The sequence below is a fragment of the Lepidochelys kempii genome, chromosome 6, assembly GCF_965140285.1.
Source record: "Lepidochelys kempii isolate rLepKem1 chromosome 6, rLepKem1.hap1, whole genome shotgun sequence".
Classification (NCBI taxonomy): Eukaryota; Metazoa; Chordata; order Testudines; family Cheloniidae; genus Lepidochelys; species Lepidochelys kempii.
Window position 1 is genome coordinate 39616493 of NC_136385.1, and position 20663 is coordinate 39637155.

The following is a 20663-nucleotide window of genomic DNA, read 5'->3' on the forward strand; positions in this document are numbered from 1 at the left end:
CGTGGCCACTATGGATGTAGAAGCCTTCTACACCAACATTCCACACAAAGATGGACTACAAGCCATCAGGAACAGTATCCCCGATAATGCCACGGAAAACCTGGTGGCTGAACTTTGACTTTGTCCTCACCCATAACTATTTCACATTTGGGGACAATGTATATCTTCAAATCAGCAGCACTGCTATGGGTACCCGCATGGCCCCACAGTATGCCAACATTTTTATGGCCGACTTAGAACAACGATTCCTCAGCTCTCGTCCCCTTGATGACATTGATGCCATCTTCATCATCTGGACCCATGGAAAAGAAGCCCTTGAGGAATTCCACCATGATTTCAACAATTTCCATCCCACCATCAACCTCAGCCTGGACCAGTCCACACAAGAGATCCATTTCCTGGACACTATGGTGCTAATAAGCGATGGTCACATAAACACCACCCTATACCGGAAACCTACTGACCGCTATTCCTACCTACATGCCTCTAGCTTTCATCCAGACCACACCACATGATCCATTGTCTACAGCCAAGCTCTACAATACAACCGCATTTGCTCCAACCCCTCAGACAGAGACAAACACCTATAAGGTCTCTATCAAACATTCTTACAACTACAATACCCACCTGCTGAAGTGAAGAAACAGACTGACAGATCCAGAAGAGTACCCAGAAGTCACCTACTACAGGACAGGCCCAACAAAGAAAATAACAGAACGCCACTAGCAGTCACCTTCAGCCCCCAACTAAAACCTCTCCAACGCATCATCAAGGATCTACAACCTATCCTGAAGGACGACTCATCACTCTCACAGATCTTGGGAGACAGGCCAGTCCTTCCTTACAGACAGCCCCCCAACCTGAAGCAAATACTCACCAGCAACCACACACCACACGACAGAACCACTAACCCAGGAACCTATCCTTGCAACAAAGCCCGTTGCCAACTGTGTCCACGTATCTATTCAGGGGACACCATCATAGGGCCTAATCACAACAGCCACACTATCAGAGGCTTGTTCACCTGAACATCTACCAATGTGATATATGCCATCATGTGCCAGCAATGCCCCTCTGCCATGTACATTGGTCAAACTGGACCGTCTCTGCGTAAAAGAATAAATAGACACAAATCAGAGGTCAAGAATTATAACATTCAAAAACCAGTTGGAGAACACTTCGATCTCTTTGGTCACTCGATTAGAGACCTAAAAGTTGCAATTCTTCAACAAAAAAACTTCAAAAACAGACTCCAACGAGAGACTGCGGATTTGGAATTAATTTGCAAACTGGATACAATTAACTTAGGCTTGAATAGAGACTGGGAGTGGATGGGTCATTACACAAAGTAAAACTATTTCCCCTTGTTTATTGTGCCCCCCCCCCGCTGGAAATGGCCCACCTTGATTATCACTACAAAGGTTCTCCCCCCCCCGCTCTCCTGCTGGTAATAGCTCACCTTAAGTGATCACTCTCGTTACAGTGTGTATGGTAACACCCATTGTTTCATGTTCTCTATGTATATAAATCTCCCCACTTTATTTTCCACTGAACGCATCCGATGAAGTGAGCTGTAGCTCACAAAAGCTTATGCTCAAATACATTTGTTAGTCTCTAAGGTGCCACAAGTACTCCTTTTCTTTTTTCATGTTATGTATGTAATTTTAGGCCTTAATAAACAAAATACATGCTTAAGTTAGGCAGCAGTTTGAAAAGAAGCTAAACGCTTTCCTCCAAGTTCTAAATCTGATGGGTCTCTTCTCCCCCTAGCAAATGCATCTTTCTCTCATTAGTATCAATGAGTTATATGCAATATATACTGATAACAAAATAGACCACCAGGGCTTTCTCCTGAAGCAAGTGTTTACAATCATGCTAGTTAGACTGTAAACAAAGAATAAAATACAGATTTTTTTTTAGTCAGATGGCTAATATTTTGGGGCAAAGTAATTCTTTAAAATAACTTTCTTAACCAACTGCTTTATAACTTGTCTTTATCTTGGCCAGGCTAGCTGTTTTGTTTAGCAGAAGAGGTGAGAGAGCTCTGGAGTTCCCAGGAAGGTTTTGCATTGAACAATTATTACTTCTTATTCACAGAGTCACATGTGTGCAAGTGGTTTGATTAAAGTCCTGATTTTAAACAGCAGAGGTTTGTTACCCACTATAATACCTCCCCTCGCCAATTTCTAATCTTTTTCGTTGCTTAACAAAATGATTTAGCTAACATCCAAGAAGCACATGACATGTGATGCCAGCACAGTTTTATCATTCAACATAACAGAAATCAGTACACTGACCTTAGAGATATCCTTTACATTGCAATCAGGTAAGTTAATGCATCATTTTGATTTTAAGTACCCTCTTAAAAAGGAACAGAAATTTCTTTCCTGACTCCTCTGACTGAAACAGCCCACTATTCTAGCTTAAAGGAATATAAAACATTTGCTATATCAGCTGGATCACACAGAGGAGTTTGTTTATATTTATACACAATTATTCAAAAACTTGCAGGGAAGTATGAATACATACTCAGGCTCAGTACACTGTTGTCCTCATTGTCATTCATTCCAAATACATTTAGGGAAGTGGGAGTATTGTATGTTCCATGATCTCCGTTATGTGTGGGTCGAAGAAGCTTCCCTGGCAAGGTCTGATATTTGTTACTCTTCACATATGGTTTATTCTGTATTTTTTAAAAAAATACAAATTATTTGTATAATATTTGTAAAAACGGCACTGTATTCATTCAAGGGACAGGCAAAGCTATGTGGAGGTTGCAAATATTTTTTAAAACCATGGTTTTCTCCTAAGGGTGATTTAATTTAAACACAACAACATGTTTTTCTAGCTAAAGGGAAGTTTGTGATTGTGTATAAAGGATATAACACCCCCCACCCACCCTCCAAAGCTACAGTAACACAGTGGGGACCTATGTATTATGTTAAAATATAAAGTATTGTTAAATACATTGTATTTATTTTGCCATTAGAATTTCTTTCTTTGCCCTTCTTTTCCTCCTTTCCCACTCCATAGTTTCACTGCATACTCTTTGGTCCATATTTCACCTTGTTTTTCCAGTGTTATTTCACCCCCTCTTCTTCTCTGTATGCTCCCTCCCACCTGCACCCTTACTTCCACACAGAGTTGCACCTTAGTGAAATGTGAACTCAGAAGCATTTGAGTTTCAATCAAACTTAAGCCAAATGTAATCACCGATCTCTAGTAGCAAGGTATGAATACAGATGCAAAACAAAGAGAATATTAAATAGAAGACACATTTTTACGAAAACCAAAGTTAGGCTAAAAAAATTTGCTAAATAAATACATATAGTTAAGATAATTTTCATAGATTTAAGGTACTTTACACTAACTTATTTTTTTTTTAATTATTAATAGTTTTAACATAACTTTTAGAGGGAAAAGCATGGACTAACTTGTATTTTAGAGTCATTTCTGTTTAGAGTGGTTACATGAACTCCACTAACTATTCTATACAGTTTTTGCCTGTCTCATACTAGAGCAGGTCCCAATCTACACTCACACCCAGCCACAGTGCTTAGCACTGTGCATAATGTCATTGTAGTCAATGGTACTACTCATAGTGGTAGGGCCTATGCCTGGTAGTAAGTGTTCACAGCATGAAGCCCACAAAACATCAACATTCAATATATTGTACTGAAAGTGAGCAGTACAAAGCGACCATTTACCTTTCTGTTGCATAGACTAAGCTAAGTATAGGAAAACACTGAATTTTGTTACAGTAAACCTTTGTAAGATCACCTACTCTGGTGGGCCAAGTTCTCTAAATAGGCATGATGGATGCATTAAAAAAACTGCATATGTGCCTGCAAAAGCCTGTATTTATGCACACAAATCTCATTGTTTAAGAGTTTAGTGAGACTATTCTTAAGCTGAAGTTGTGGGTTTCACAGGTGGACTTGCTGTTCCCAGCTTTGAAAAGTTGTCCAGGTAAAAGTGTTATTTCTCAGTAGAATGTTGATATCACTATTTGTACAGGGTTTCTTCTGAATGAAAGGATGAGAGGCCATCACTGAGGACTCGGTGCACATTCCAGAAGTGGGAGAAATTTAGAAATACCAAGTCCTCACTGGAGAAGTGCTGAGCACCCTTTGACTTTTACTGAAGACAATGGGAGCTGTGGGTGTTCTTTGGATCAGGGCCTTATTGCTAAATGTTTATTTTTGCATTATCTGAGAGTACATGAAAGGAAAGGAATGCATGAGGATAAAGAATACAAAACAGATTTAGTTCATAGAAATATATCATGTACCCTCATATACTAGCCCTACCTTTACTAAGCATGCTGCAGGAGAAATACAATAGAAACCATGGCTACTAAAATATACATGGGAAATATACAATTGTACCCCAAAAGTAATGTGTAATTACTTTACACAGCTATTATATTTCATATGTAATAACTTTATGTAACTTTGTACATAAGTATTATTTTCATGTTTTGCTGCTAAGTTTTTTTTTAAATCCATCCCCATCCCTCAAGCTAGTGAGAATATAAACTACTGCTGTGTCATATTTTCTACACAGAGGGTCTTATTCAGCTCACATTGAAATCAATGCAATTTTTACCATAGATTTGTCTATTTTCATAGATTAAGACCAGAATAGAACATTAGATGATGACAATCTGACCTCCACCATAATACAGGGCAAATAACCTCATCAACAATTTCTGGATCAAAATGAAAACTCCTGTTCAAGCTGGCTATACCAGTTCTTTTAGACAGAAATCCAGTTTTGACTTAAAGACAGCAAGTGATGGAGAATCCATCACATGTCTAGGTAAATTGTTCCAATCATAAATTACCCTCGGTGTTCTAAAACTGCACTGTAATTCTTTTCTGAATTTGTCTAGCTTCAGCTTTCAACCACTAGATCTCGTTATGCCTTTTCTGATTGATTGAAGAGTGATTAAAAAACTGATTTTATTTTCTTTATTAGACTTTAGAGTTTTTCCTCCCAAGTCCTACCCCCACCTTTTAAAAAATGTCGGTACTTTAACAATACAAAAACAATTTAAGAGACACTGAATGAGAAGTGAAAAAGTAGCCACTCCATCAATGCATAGTCACAGAAGGCAAATGTTAAATGAGTTAAGATACAGTCAATATACCTCTTGTTCTAAAACAGGTTCTACTGGTTTCCCGTCTACATGCTACGGAGTTGCAGGGAGGGTAATTTCAAAGTTTGATGGAAAAAAGTAACAGACAAATGTTAGTATAAACATACATACAACACAAAACAACAGTTTTAGTCTGATTTCTAGATAGTAATTCTATTTGAAGATATTAAGAGGTGTATTCTCTCCTCATTCAATAATATATAGCTCATCTGTCTTTCCCCAGCCACTTTACCAAAATGACTTCCATTTACATTCTGTTGAGATCAATGGGATTTTTTGCTTTCAATTTCCACAGGGGCAGGATTCAACCTAAAGATTAAGAATTACTTTATCCAACACTTATTCACTGCTTCCTGTGGTGTTAGATATGTCAGCTCTTTAACATACCACAACAATATAATATTACATAATGATCTAGGATAGGAAATGAAGAATATCTTATCTAATTGAAGCTGAATGAATAATTAGGTAGGAATGTAATTACGCAAACAGTACTTTGGCCGGGTCAACAAGGCTAACTTCTACTTTAAAAAAGAAATGTTTTGGGATCTTTAATTGTTGCAAGTAAAAAGAACCTAAGTCTTAGATCCCATGTAAAATATTATACCTTCAGCAATACAGTACCCCTAGTTTTGCGCTATTACAGCCTCAATGACAGAGTACCGACTATTAAGGCCTTGACTCAGCGAAGCAACTAAGCACGTACTTAATTATAAACACACGAATAATCCCATCCATATTCAGCATAGCACTTAAACATATAGGTCCCACTGATTTCCTCTGAACTAGTCATGTGCTTAAATTTAAGCATATGCTTCCGTGCTTTGTTGATCTGAGACCTAAACTCACTAATGCTATTTTCTGTGTCATCTTGTTGGTTTCTCCTCCAAATCCCGAACAAGCCTACAGCGCTTAGCTTGTCAGATCTGAGTAGCTCAGGGCCCAAATTAGAATACCTGCACACCTACCTTTGCCTATGCATCCTGTATAGCCTTTTAAAATTAACAACATATACAGGAGCACATCAAGGAGAAAATAGACCTTTAAATTCTACAAGGAACTAAAAATGTTAGTCCTTGATTCATTTACCATATGTATTACTACAATTAAATGAGTACAAAGTAAGTTTTAAACATATTTTGTTAGTTTACAGTTATATTAACAAATCAAAAGATCACAGAAAAGGTTTTAGGAAAATCTAGAAGAAATTTTGGAATTAACCATATTTTTACTGGATATGGTTACATTAATTCCATTTAAAAATGATGTATCAATGTGCACGGATAAGCAATATTACACAAACCTAGTAACTGTGTCATACAAAAAAAGCAACAAAACTCTGACAAAATTAAAGTGGCAATGGGAGAAAACCTAAATTTAGCGAGTAAAAATATGATCCATTTGATCGTGTTGAAATAAGACTTCATCAAAGTGAAAAATAAGCCAACCTGAAATGCATTTAGCCTTGACATTAACAACACTGCTCCCACTGTTTAAATAATATAACATCACCACCAGTTTCAATAATGCCATTTATATCAGAAGTCTGGCTTGGGAAGTAATAAATATATTTTACAAGCAAACAATCAAACCACAATCCTGGGCAGAAATAATATCATAGTCTCAATATTTAGCAATTTAATTTATTTTTAAATTGTGATCTAATTAATAGTTTAAAAGGTCTGTTACCACTAAAGTCCTTGCAACTCATAGGACTTAAAGATATTTTAAAATACATAAAACAAAGTGTATGTTAATTGTGTTCATGGTTAAATCCATTTTAGCCTGAGCAAAAGCATTACAATTTACTGATAAGGTGAAATTATACAGTGAATAAATACTGTTTAATGTCATAAAACAGAATAGGCTAATGGTTGTCAATCAGGACCTGCTAAATCTTCCTACTGTACATTTATAAGAGTCAATATGCTCATGGTTTCAGATGCTGATTCTGAAGAATATGCTACAAAAATAGAGTGTTTTTATGAATTCAGTGTAATGGTGAGGCCCGAAAAGATCCGACTCTGAATAAAAACATCTACTTTTAAGAAAAAAAAAGTAAAAAAGTATATTGTTTATTTGTACGGTAGCCCAGTGCACAATTCTTGTGATCATGTGTCCTGAAACTTAAAGGCACATTGAGATGTGCAATTCAAAAGGATATTAATTCCCATTACCATTTATACACTGGAGATACCTCATGTCAATGCATTTTCTCTTTATTCCTTGTTTAGCTGAAAAGCTGAATATTAGGATGTGTTTGTGTGGACAAAGCAAATACTTGGTTCATTCTAAGCTCAGACATGGGGGTGGGAGAGAGAGGGTTTGAACTACAGTATCATAAGCCTTTTTTACATACAGTATTAGTGTTGGTTATATTTAGCATATGCAAACTGACAGAAAATTGACATTAATTTCTTAAGATTTCAAATTAAATGCTAAAAGTTGTAAATACTTATGAACCAACCTTTTCCAGGGATTCACTCTGCAAGTCCTCTAGACTACTTGACATTTTTTTCTGTGGAACCCTTAGAAAGTATAAAATAATGATATTGGAAAATTAAAACAACAACAACAACAACTAATACAAAATAATGTCTGTGGAATCATATACATTATCAAGATGGTACAAAAATGGTGGGATAACACTCTGGGAATAATCTGCAATTGATAGAAATCTTTAAAACCACCAAAACTACAAAAACTGGCAAAGTCACCTGTAGATTACTGGTGAACTAAGTGTTCTGTAGATTTCAGTTAATCTTGGTGATAAGTATCTCAAGTAATATTGTTCTTACCTACTTCTGCTTTCCAAGGATTCCTCATGTGGAGAAATAAGGTTATTTGAAGGAACTGGAATGCTTCCACTGTTAATCAGAATAATATAGCTTGTTGTAAGTGTTATGTGCTATGTACACCTGTTAATCAATGACGTTGCTAAGTCAGCACTATACGCGTACACAACAAGCAGTGTGTCCTCATCTGACCGCATATTGTTAGCTTTGTAGGAACAGGCAAGAATAAATGTAAATATCTGAATATGTTATTTAGACCTAGGACAATTTACAAAACTAGTGTGTTACCTGATTTCTAGAGTTTTTTGTGGCAGTAAAGACTCCATAGTTGGTGACAATTCTCCTGGAGGTACCTGTGAAAAATATGAGTCCAAGTTTGTGATTCTAGTCCATGTGTGTTTGAATCTCAAAACTAACCCACCAAACAACACATATGTACAAATACATTAATCTAGAGCCAAATTCTGCCCTGAGTTATTCTCTTGGAACCATAGTGAGATCAATCATATAGACCATCTCTGATATGGTGGAGTTAAAAGAAGAATTTACTCCTAAACAATATATTTGTTAAATACCTCGGGTTTAAGTAATTCTGCTTGGTGCTTATTCATGAGATTCCACTTCTTCAAACTTGCCTCAAGTTCCTCTTCACTGCTACCAGACAGAATTTTCTCTGAAGAGCCTGGAAGAGTGAAAGGATAGAAATGCTTAAATAGACTAACTGGCTAAATGAACATTTGTTGGGTTCCTATATATTCCTTCTGCTTAAAAAGCAACTATCCTATACAGTATTTTTAAGTGAGATTTTAAAGTGGAGCACTATATCTATATGTAAATAAAATAAACTGAATATTATTTTGTTTTTGTCACTGTACATGCTACATTTCTCTTACTAAAAGGCACATGTGTTAGAATAAGCATTCTCTATCACAATCCAGTTTCTCATACTTCATTCAAAAGTGAAGTTATAAGATGGCACTTATTTAAATACAGAAATGTACCCTGAAATTCTGGTACTCACAATCCAGTGTCATTTTATCCTGACACAGAAGATTAGTAATGATGATCAGTAATTATTCACATTTCAACAGAACACATCTCATTAAATTCTCTATTTTCCAGCTCATCAATCTACAGAGTACTTTTTTTTTTTTAAACCACAGCAGTTGCTGGATCTCTGAGTCCCCTTGGGAGAGTCCCTCCACCCTAATCTGACGATGCTGCACAGAACTAACAAATATTTCCCAGCATTCATTTAACATTAGTGACCGAGCACTTAAGCTAATTCAGAATGAAATAAATCCATGTCACATGTCAAAGCAGCCTTTAACTCTGACACAGAAGTCTGCAGGGTAGATGTATGCAATTGGAAGCATAGCAGCCTTTAAATCTGAAACAGAAGCTGAAGTGGAAGAAGAGACACTTTTCTTTCTGAGTTATGTTCTCTTCTAGGCCTTTGAGTAGAGCAAGGTTTCCTTTGAGATTTATCCTGTTATAACAGCTAATTTCAATAACTGCTGCAGAAATATAGAAAGTATCAAATTACAGCCAAGTCTTGACTTGGAACTTGTTCAAAGAGTGTCTGAACAGATCTTGTGCATGTGTGCGCCTTTACAAAGATCGATAAATGGAATAATATTGACACAGAACATGCAGTACTTTAAAATTTCCACCATGAAAGCTGTTCTCTCAGGGCAATTCTAGGAAAGAAGTGAAGTACTCAAAAGGCATTGTTATTGTTGATAACAATATAATCTCAGACATACAATCAGTAATTTACAGCAAGACGTAGTACATTTTTAGGTTTCTCTGCCATAAGCATACGAGTCTGAGGATAATATTAAGTGATGTGAATTGAACCCAGCTGATATGAACTGTAAAACAGTTGCTTTTTCATTTCACTATCTTTTACTAGCTGATCTATACAGCCTATGATCACTAACAGATACAAAAGAAACCTGTCTTCAACAGTGCTGTTCAAAGAAAAGGATTTATATTTATTAGTGGACATGAGGCAGACTTGGAGGATAAAATAGAAGTTACACAGCTATGTGTAACTTTGTAATGTTTTTTCTTTTGCCTTAATATGAGCTACTTTGTATTTTGCAAGAAGATCTGTCTCTGAATATGCTTTGAAGCTCTTCCCCATATAAACAGCCCAGATTTTTCTAGGAAAAAACCCAACCCAACCCTAAAAACCAACACAAACCCCTAGGACAGCTCCAGTCTTAGGATCTTCCTCTGAAATATCTTTTCAGTTCTTTGGTGGTACTTCTTCAGATAATAAAGTTTTCTCTGGAGCAAACAACCAAATGCAGTACATTATAATGTACCAGACTTCTCTGAAAATAAACAGGAGCTATGAAAACTTGTGTTCACTTGAGACACAATTCTGAATTCTGGAAAAAACAAGGATATCTGGTCAATTTATTTTTCACATTATTCTATACTTAATTATTTTAAAAACTTTCTCCAAATGTTTTGTATTTAATTATAGAAAATTGAATCACTGCAAAAGGACTCATAAGAGTTTCATTATGTCTCTGGAAAGTGTTATAATTATGTCAAACAAAATACTGCCTAACAACAGCAGACCCTATTCAGCTAAAAAAATGCGTGATAGGTCAGAAAACATGAAAATTGCTTTCAGCTTTTCTTTTGTCTTTCAAGTCTGCTGAAAAAGAAGACTACTCTGGCTGCTATGTTGACCTGCTCTTCAGATCTCACAATGTTGTGTTAATAAGTAGTAAAGGAATAATATTGTAGGCAAACTCATTCACGACCATATTACGGATCATATGAGACCTTCCAAATGCAACCTAACACCATAGATTCTGGAACTAGGGGTGCTGCCACATCCCCTTGCTTGAAATGGTTTCCATTATATACAGGGTTTACAGTTTGGTACAATGGCTGTCAGCACCCCCACTATAAAACCTGTTCCAGGACCCCTGCCATTAAATGCAGGGAAAACGTAAAGCTTGGTGTTCAGTAAAATTTCTAATGTTGGTAATGGTACCAACTTAGGGTCTGACCCACAGCTCACGGAAGTCAACTGAAGATTCCCATTAATTTCAATGGGCTTTGGATTAGGTCCTTAAAATGTGCATTTTTTTTAAAAGAGAAATTGCTTTGCTTATGGCTTGGTGTTACCTTCATGGCTCTGCTATTCTAAATGCAGACAGGATGGATGATATTTCCTAATCAGATGGGCTAATATTTCATGGTGGATAAATCTGTTTACTAAAATGTCAACTATCCCTCATTTACCTGACTGAGGTGGTTGGATCATAATCCCCTATGGAAAACTATTGCCAGCTACATTAAGCCTTGCTGCTGCCACAAGGATAGACTATTTCCCAGTTTATTTGGACTACTGTGCATTATTACCTTGTTAGGTTCAGGAGACAGCCAGCAAACCTGCTGTTGTTGACTGAGCCCTTGTGATGTGAAGTGGAAGGTTATTTGGTGTTGCCACAAAGTGTGGCTTCCTATGGGCATGTCCTCAACTGTTGTTAATTATCATAGCTTCATTGATGTCAGTGGAGCTATGATAATAGAGATAGTCTAAAAGTGAGACTACCCTAAAACACCTATTCCATTCTCAACATAAGTGATGCAATGGACAAGGATGATCCCCAACCACCTCCTAATTAATTAAGTAGTGTTTTGCAATAGATTGATAAGGCTGTAGTTTTTTTCTCATATCAGCGTTTGCCCAAGTAGTCAGCTGTGAATATTTGGTTTGGAAAAATTTACTATACTCATTTAACAAATCATCATATGCAAAGAAAAAAAAAAGGTTCTCTTAACACCGTTCAGTTGCATCTGAGAATGAAGTTCTTTGTAATGAACCTACTGTAAAAACACTACTTACATCAAGGAAAACAATGGCCGGTTCAGAAACATTGCTCCCATAATTCTAGCTTGCTCTTTGACAACTGATCATTTTTGCTGCACTTGGAATTAAGCTGATATGGAAGAAATCTGAATAGTATTAACTATAGTCTGACTTATCATCATCATCCCGTTAAGGTCTCCTGGAGCCATTTTGCACTGCTGAAATTTGTGTCTTATTATTAATAAAAGAAGAATATAATTAAAAGAATTAAAGCATCTAGTCATGCACACTCCAAACCTACGTTAACACAAGCGCTTATTGCTTTTGCACCCTCTTCTTCTCACTTCTGTTATAACCACTGCTGATCTTGCCTTTAGACCAGGGGTCGGCAACCTTTCAGAAGTGGTGTGCCAAGTCTTCATTTAGTCACTCTAATTTAAGGTTTCGCGTGCCAGTCATACATTTTAACGTTTTTAGGTCTCTTTCTATAAGTCTATAATATATAACTAAACTATTGTTGTATGTAAAGTAAATAAGGTTTTTAAAATGTTTAAGAAGCTTCATTTAAAATTAAATTAAAATGCAGAGCCCCCCGGACCGGTGGCCAGGACCCGGGCAGTGTGAGTGCCACTGAAAACCAGCCTGCGTGCCGCCTTTGGCACGCATGCCACAGGTTGCCTACCCCTGCTTTAGACTCTGAGCTTTATTTGGGCAGAGTTTTTGTACCCTGTAAGAAACGGGGTCCTAATTCTTACTGGGATTCCTGAGTGCTAGTCTAAAAACAAACAATAAATCTGATTGACTGAGAAGCGCTCTCGTGTTAAGGAATCCTAATGACACCATTTAGAGCAACACAGAATTTCAGAATTACATTCCAACCTGCTATTAAATGACATAAAACAAACTTTTAGGTTACAACTTTCAAAACTAACTAAGGGAATCAGCCACACGTCTATATGAATGGGAGTGGTTGTGGCTAAATCTCCTAATCAGTTTTGACCCTAGTTTTATGATGTGTAGTATAGCATGTTAACCAAAATTAAATGTCTAGAATGTTACAGATGAAAATGATAATTTGCCTTAAACAGATTCTTTTTTTATGCCTTATCGTGTGGCCCTCTTTTTATGCCTTATTAAGGATTATTCATTACAGAACATACAGTATTCAGGAAGACCACACATCAAACATTATCCACAACACTTATTTTACCATGAGCCGCTATCATTATCTCCTTCACCCTTCTGTACTGGCTTAGCAACACTGTTAACTCCTCTATTCGACGGTCCTGCAAAAAAACATTAAATGGAATTCACATTCAAAGTGCCAAATTTAATACCATTACATTTGTACCTACAGTAAATTATACATATTATTAATAGCTATACATTCACTGTGATGCCTGGGGATTTGTGCCTATTCTTAATAGGAATCATGTCCAGAATCTCATGTGCCTTATATAGAACATTTATTCCTCAACTTTTAAGCTGGCATTGTACATACAATTTGCTGAAATGTATAAATTAGTATATTTTAAAAACCCAGATTAATTTGATACCAATGACAAATCAGTTATTTACAGAGGCATAACGATAAAGACATTTGGTTTGATTTTCGTGAGTCATGGAACTGAATCCTCCGCTGTTCTGGAGCAGCACTTGATTTACCTTTTTCACCAGCTCATCTCCCCACAACCCTAAAGTCATAACTTAGAGCAGCCCTACAGCTGTGTTAAGTTACATTGGCTTGATTGATGGGGATCACTGAAGTACAGTGTGACCTGGCCACATCCCCTTCCTACATTCAGCATGCTCCCACACGGTGGGCCAGGAGGAAATGGTATAGAGTCAGATATGACAGCTATATTCTGTCTGAGGATTTCCCCTTACTGAAAATCCCCAGTTTGCCCACTTAAGGCCAGATTTTCAAAAACCGCAACAGCTCTCCCTTAAATTTAATCTTTTGAAAATCTGGCCACTTCAATAAGACATCTGAATGGGAGCACTGAGCTTAACTGGACAATCTGGCTTCAACTGTGGGTGCCAAGTTCTTTTGAAAAATCTATCCTTCGTTATTAGTCCCACTTGCTCTGCTATAATAGCACAAAGCCAATTTAGTGGGGCTGAGTATCTGGCCCAACATCCCCTTTTCTTCTTCCTGAAGTTGCAGCCATTAGAGTTGAAGAGCAGAGGAGAGGAAAAAACAGCACAGCGGAATGAAGAGCTGACCAGTTGGCCTATCCCTTTGGGTATCAGATGTATTTGGGGCTTGGACAGTGAATGATGAAAGACACCACTGACTGATTTGCTCTAATAATGTTCCCTCCCTCCCCAAAGAATTTAATCTGACAAACAGTGTAAAGATTCTCAGCTGTTCAGGTATGTAGACTATGCAGTTTCTATCTAAGCTGCCCCTCCCTTGCTCCCCCCACAGAGAACTTAGGATAAAAGTAATGACTTTCCACCATGAAATGCACAGGCCTCTATCCTAAGAGTTAAAGGAAAATCTCCACAAACACTAGTAGTAGGGCTTAATTCCCCTTCATAGACCAGTTGCAAGAGAGCAAGGCAACCGAGGGGGTCTGATTCAATGCAGCAGAGAACAAAAATGTACATGCCACCAACTAGTACACTCCTCAACGAGAGACCAAGGTTTATTGACAAGAAAAACAGCCTCTATGTAAGGATGGACTTCATTGCTCTCTGCTGGAATTTGCACAGGGTCTCATAGCAGTCCAGAATGGCAACATTAATTTCTCTCCCCCACCCACAACAAAACAGTAAATTGGAGACATGGAAGGTAGGAGTTTGCCAAGTAGGAGAAGAGAAGGTGCTGCTGCTGCATGCCCTAGGAAGTCTACAAAAAACAGAACTGGGCTTATAATAGAAATCCAGCTTTTACCATAACTATGGAGACAGTAGGGTCTCTCTATAATGAAAAGCAGAGACTGGAATATCCTCTCCAAAACAGTGTGCATACATCTCAAACCCAAACAGAGGTATCCAGCAACTTTCAAAAAAAATTAAGCATCTGATTTCTTTACTTGCTGTCCTAAATGGCACATGCAGCCACATTATTCAAGATGGCTGCTTTACACACAACAGCCATGTACCCCTATACTGGCCACTACTCAGCTTTTTAAACACTCCATATGTGCTAATGGAATGGGCTTCCTGTCCCTGTGAATACAGCCCCTGAGACTAGATAGTGAGCAAAGATATTTGATGTTCCTCTTGGAATGCAAAATGTTACACAGACTGGTAACAGCTCTGCTAAAAGATAATGCCACATCTTTTATTGTCTGGATGTAAATTTTGGCTTTTTGACCATTTAAACAGCACAGCCTGTTATGAGTCATGTTCATTTATGGGGTGCTTAATTCTCTAGAATTATCATTTGCCCTTTCAATGTTCCCTGCTTCCATATGAGGGTGTGTATTAAGAGGCTACTTACCCACACCTCACATCTATTGACATGTACTAACAACTTACTAATGCACACCCTGGCCTGCCTTTTTCTATTATGGTGTCCTAATTGTAATTTTCTTAAAAACCTCAATTAAAACCCACCAAACTTTAATTTTTATTTATTTATTTTTTTGCAAGAGTCAGAAACAACTTAAACAATAAGTAAAGGGGATTTGAAGCTGCTCAGCATCTTGCAGGATTGTGCCTTAAAACCTCCCACTCAAATATAGTTCAGAAGAACTAGCACATAGCAGCGGAATCCAAGGGTAGGAACATTGTTCTATTTAAAGGTGTTGTCGAATTATTTTTTCTAATGTTTCTCTTGGCTTTTCCTGGACTTTTCTGGCTCTCTCCCCCCATGAATTCAGTTTCACACTCAAGGGTCACTCTCAACTCACTCTCTGTTGCAGAATCTAAACTGACAGTGTCAAAGCACTCCTGATTCAGATTCTGTAATGGAAAGCTATGTAAGGGTGGCTGGAGGGCTACAAAGTGTTTCTGAAAGGTCAGTGAACCTTAGAAGGCAGAGAAGGAGGGATGCCTGTAACCCTAGATCTCTGTTCCAGAGGCAAAAGAGCTCCCAGATGACAATCCCAGGCATTTTAAAGATGCTGCAGCTGGGGGTGGTGGGGAAAGGCAGCATCACACTTTCAAGGTTAGCCACATAGGTCCCATAACCCCATGCGACACCAGGCAACTCACTGTGATGCTGGCCTTATGAAAAGCAGCATTTTAGATCATTGCAGAGATGCAATAAATTATACCTTCTAGATAGACCTCCATTATTACTGCAAAGGGGCAAGTTAATCCTAACCGTTTCCTCACCTTTTCTTCATTTGCAGCTAGTAACGATTCCATTCCTATCTTCAGTCGTTGAACTTCTTGATCTAAAATAGTTTTTAAAATGTTAAGAGAAAAATGTTTATTATATTTAACCTAGATTTAGTCATTTCTGTTCTATTCTACTTAGTTTCTTATACAGGGCCTATCACTGGGCCATCTGAGTGCCCAGTACATAGTATAAGTAAAGTTAAACTGTGACAATCACACTTTTTGGAAGTCTCTTCAACTACAAATAGTTCAGGCTTGCCAATTGCTGTGATATTAAAGGTGCTACGTATAATGAGTACTATATAATGGTTTTAGTTTTAAACATTTTATTTTCCTAAAAATTTGTGTGGTAAAGATTTGACATCTGTTTCTCTAGAGATTTGAGAGGTTCCTCTGTGTCATATTTATGGAAATAATTTTAAAAGAAGTTACCTTCCAGGTGGGGAGAATGATCTATAGTTTACATGTGGTTAAAGAATATATGTGAAGCCTGAAGATCAACAACAAAAACAAATAATAAAAAAGGAAGCCAGACATTCTGCAGTAATTCTGAATGTCTTCTTGTAGTCTTCACTGCACAAGGAAAAGATTTCCGTGGACTCCAGGATCTATTAAAAACTTTCTAAATTTGAATAATTGAATAAAATCTGTGACAAAAATGCCAACAGTGAATCCAGAGCTATACCATACATATCACAATCTTTACAGTGCAAGATTTGTAGGTTCTTTATGAAAGTGCATAGACAAAAATTGTGTGTCTTCACAAACCTGTAGTTCTGGAAATTTACAGAAGTTGACAATAGGATTTCTTAACTAATCATAGGCACAAATCTGCCATCAGTTCTCCATGTACTTCTTCCACAAACTATCCCACATCCCCATTTGTACTAACCAAATGTAGATGAACAAGCAGAGCCTAAAAGTATTTTATCTGTTGTAGCTTCCCTGCAAGGAACACACTCCTGGACATTTTTAAATTGATGTATTTGGTTCACAAAGAACTGTGCTACCAGTACCCAAAGACAGTGATATAATGGATAAGGAAATGGGAAAAAATTAGCGTTGCAAAAGGCATTATTAGTAAACCTTTTTACAACGAATAGTTCAAGGTTGAACATTCAAGCTTCACATTCAAATTGTTTATAAATATTTTAATTATTAATTTCAGTTAGTTATTGCCAGTTCCATACATTTTGCAATGGTTGGCTATGAGTAATATATTAACAAACATTCAAATGAAGGTATTGCAAACATGTTTCTCATGCAGAAAATAGCATTTAGTCCACATGTGAGATGCACTAACACAATTAAATCAAAACAAATACAAAAACCACCAAGCAGTGAGCAAGCAATCAGACAGGTTTAAAAAGAAAGCCGCTTTTTTAGAAAAAGCTTTAAAAAAATCAACCCGGAACTAATTTTCATTCATCGCTATTCGACTTTCAAAAGAACCATGTCAAGGTATTTTGATCACTTTTAAAATAAACTTTATTCTCACTCTTTGTAATAACCCCAAACAAGTCTGAATGAAAATCTATTTCCTTACCACAATGTTTTCCCCCTTATTTACCTCAATGGTAAAAAGAAGAAGCCGGCTTTCAAACAAAACTATCTCCCCAAAACCACAAAGAGAAAAATGAAAAGAAACACATGCACAAAACTACTATCACATTGGGTTTACATGCAAATAAAAAAAATGAAGGTCAAAACTAAGGCCTTTTAACCTTGACAGTGTCCTTTTCAAGTCCAGCTATTTGATTTAGCAACCTATGAGATTTCATATTTGTTTGAAGTGATAAATCAGACTCAAGCTTTAAGCAGGGCTAATAGCTGTCTGCTTGCTGCAAACAATGAAATATTTGTCTCATGTACATTATGATAAAGCAACTGAATGTAAACAGACATTAAATTATTGCTGCAGAAGTGCATTTTAGCTATAATTTGTGTGAAAACGAACATTAAGAAAATGCCAAAAGTGAATCTCGAGGCTTACGTTTTTCTTTTAGCTTTCTCCTATATAGTTCCGCTACAATGGTAAATGGTGAAAGTCAAATAAAGTTTGTAGAAAAAGCACAGATTAGATACCGTATGGCAACTTAGTCAGAATATGCATTCAAGCATAATAGGTACATCTTGACATTACTGTCCTTCAGAAGAAAACCAAAAAGTTTGACCAGAAAATTTGGCAATATTTTTAGAGGAGATGTTGCTATCACTACATATCATTCCATTCAAATATATACCAATTCAGTAGCTTCATTAGGGCACTCACAAATTTAGATCCTGCTCCTGGCTCCTCTTGGAATCACAGAGAGTTTAACCATTGACATCAGTGGGAACAGGAATGGACCCATAGTTGGAAAACTGAAAGGTGTGGCACTCTTGACTTACTGGCAGTTAATACTCATTTTTAAAATTTTTTTTGAACATCTTGTAGAAAATCTCAAATTACGCTCCTAATGGAAAAATTCCTTTTCAATTAATTGTTAAAGTTTCAAAACACTGTTAGGGAAACTGTATTTTCTAGTGTCATATACAAACCTTGTAACATTCAACATGCACAAGCTCTACAGATGACTAGCACGAGACACGGCTAATACAGTGTTAGAGCACTGCCTGAATAGGTATTCACCCCTTATGGAAGATACAACAGTAAAGGTCTAGATTGTCTCCTTCGCTTCTGGAAAAGAAGATACAGCAGTTCTCTTTGGGAGGGGGAGCAGTGCTGAGGGAGAGAGTCATGGGCCTATAGCATCATCTCCTTCTATACCCTGGTATCCGATGGAAGCTGGGTGAGGTCAACACTCATGGGAACATTGGTGAAGTTGGCTGAAAATGGAAGGGGAGTGAGGGAAGGGGACCAGTTCTTCTGTGTAGCATTGTTCCCTATTGACAGTGCAGAGGTACACGAAGGAATCTGATGGAGATTCAGTCCAACCAGGGGATGATACAGTCCTAACAAGTTATGATTTTGAATGTTTGAATACACAGGGGTTGCACATGACTATTACTGGGAAGTCATTATGACGCTGTATGATTTGAATATGACCATTTATATCATTAATATTATCACTGTTAGACAATTGCTACAAATCTTGTACAAAGTATGTCATGTAAGGTATCAATGGAAAAGTCACAATCTATCAAATATGATTACCCTGGAAGCATCTCTATTTTGCCTCTTTCCTGCTCTGATCTCTGGACCATGGTCTTACATGAAAAGGAGCATTCTAATCAATGGACTGAGGATCTTCCAATCTTATGGAAGTCACCAGAATCTTTACAAGCCAGCATTCTGTAACATCACTGCTTCAAACCTGATACAAGAACTCTGTAATGATTGTATGTATTTGATTTCCTTAACCATTTTAACTCTCTCCTTTTTCTTTAATCTTCTAAATAAACCTTTAGATTATAGGTACTAAAGGATTGGCAACATCGTGATTATTGGGTAAGATGTGAGTTATATATTGACCTGAGTATGTGGCTGATCTCTTGGGATTAGAAGAACCCTTTGTTTGATTAAATTAGTTTTAAATAACCACTCATTATACAGTCTAGTGTATGGGTGGAGAAACAAAGGGTGGGATGCCTAAGGAGACTGCATGTTAACCAGTGTGGTGAGACAGAAGTTTACTTTTGTTTGTGTCTTGGTATATCTAATAATAGAATAACCACCAGTTTGGGGGTGAGTCTGCTCTATTTCTCAGGAGGTTGTCCTGAATCTGGTATTCTCAGCTGTGATACACAGAGGCATGGTGACAATGATAAACAACAGTTTGGTAACTTTTTAAAAAGGTAACTAGAAATATCCTTTCATAGAACTTTGAGATTAATATTTTACAAATATACGGCTATAAGGAACATTAAATGGTCTTTCAATTTAGAACAAAGTTCTCTGCATTAGAAGTTTTAGTGCTCTGTGGATACCAAATTTTCTTACTTGGCCAGTCAGTAGAGCATTCTTTCCCCCATCCCCCCAAAAACGGTAGAAAGCAGTACTGTTGTGTCTCCTTACATTGCTTTAAATGCTGAGCAGTTTCTGCTTCACAGAACGGAAGACAAATGTTTTCATTTCAGCTTTGATTTCTCCCCTATCCATTCTTACCTCTTTCTGCAATTTCATTATGTACCAAGGTCCTGGAGAGCTGACTCTGTAAACGTTCAATTTCTGCATCTTTGAGAGCTAACTGCTCCTGAAGCTGGGCTATTTCAGCCTGAAAGAACAGAACAGAAATTCAGAATGTCACCATCATTGGATATCCACTCATTCTCAATTCCCAGACAAAAAGTCACTTCACTTGACTCCAGGCCCTGATTGATACCTTCTTTTAATATTATGAAACTCTTAGATCCTTAACAATGCCACCTATCCTGCAGGAAGGATATTTCTTTTACAGGTACTCACTGTTTTTCAATGGTATTAGCCCTGCAGAGCACGAAATATGATGGTGGGATTTTAAGGATTCAGAACTGTACAGCCTGATCAAATTCAATCAGGCTGTTTCCTTGGTAAGTAATCTGGGAATAGACAGAAAGCATTAAGGGTAGTTGTTTTCCTAACAGTTTG

At 37.2% G+C, this 20663-nt stretch overlaps 1 protein-coding gene across 15 annotated transcripts in view; it reads right to left on the reverse strand.

Annotated features, from left to right (window-relative positions):
• The window catches only part of PPFIBP2 (PPFIB scaffold protein 2), a 217182-nt gene that overhangs the window by 17656 nt on the left and 178863 nt on the right, over positions 1–20663 (reverse strand). For 7 of the 15 annotated variants that reach the window (XM_073347678.2, XM_073347667.2, XM_073347668.2 and 4 more), the window contains 10 exons: positions 20202–20310; positions 18087–18119; positions 16088–16149; positions 13008–13083; positions 8532–8638; positions 8245–8309; positions 7960–8028; positions 7629–7689; positions 5153–5194; positions 2530–2683 (listed from right to left, as the gene is read on the reverse strand). In XM_073347678.2, coding sequence (XP_073203779.2) covers positions 2530–2683; positions 5153–5194; positions 7629–7689; positions 7960–8028; positions 8245–8309; positions 8532–8638; positions 13008–13083; positions 16088–16149; positions 18087–18119; positions 20202–20310 — 778 coding nt within the window. The remainder of the gene's footprint in view (positions 1–2529; positions 2684–5152; positions 5195–7628; positions 7690–7959; positions 8029–8244; positions 8310–8531; positions 8639–13007; positions 13084–16087; positions 16150–18086; positions 18120–20201; positions 20311–20663) is intronic. The other 8 variants (XM_073347677.2, XM_073347675.2, XM_073347671.2 and 5 more) reach the window with 5 other exon arrangements.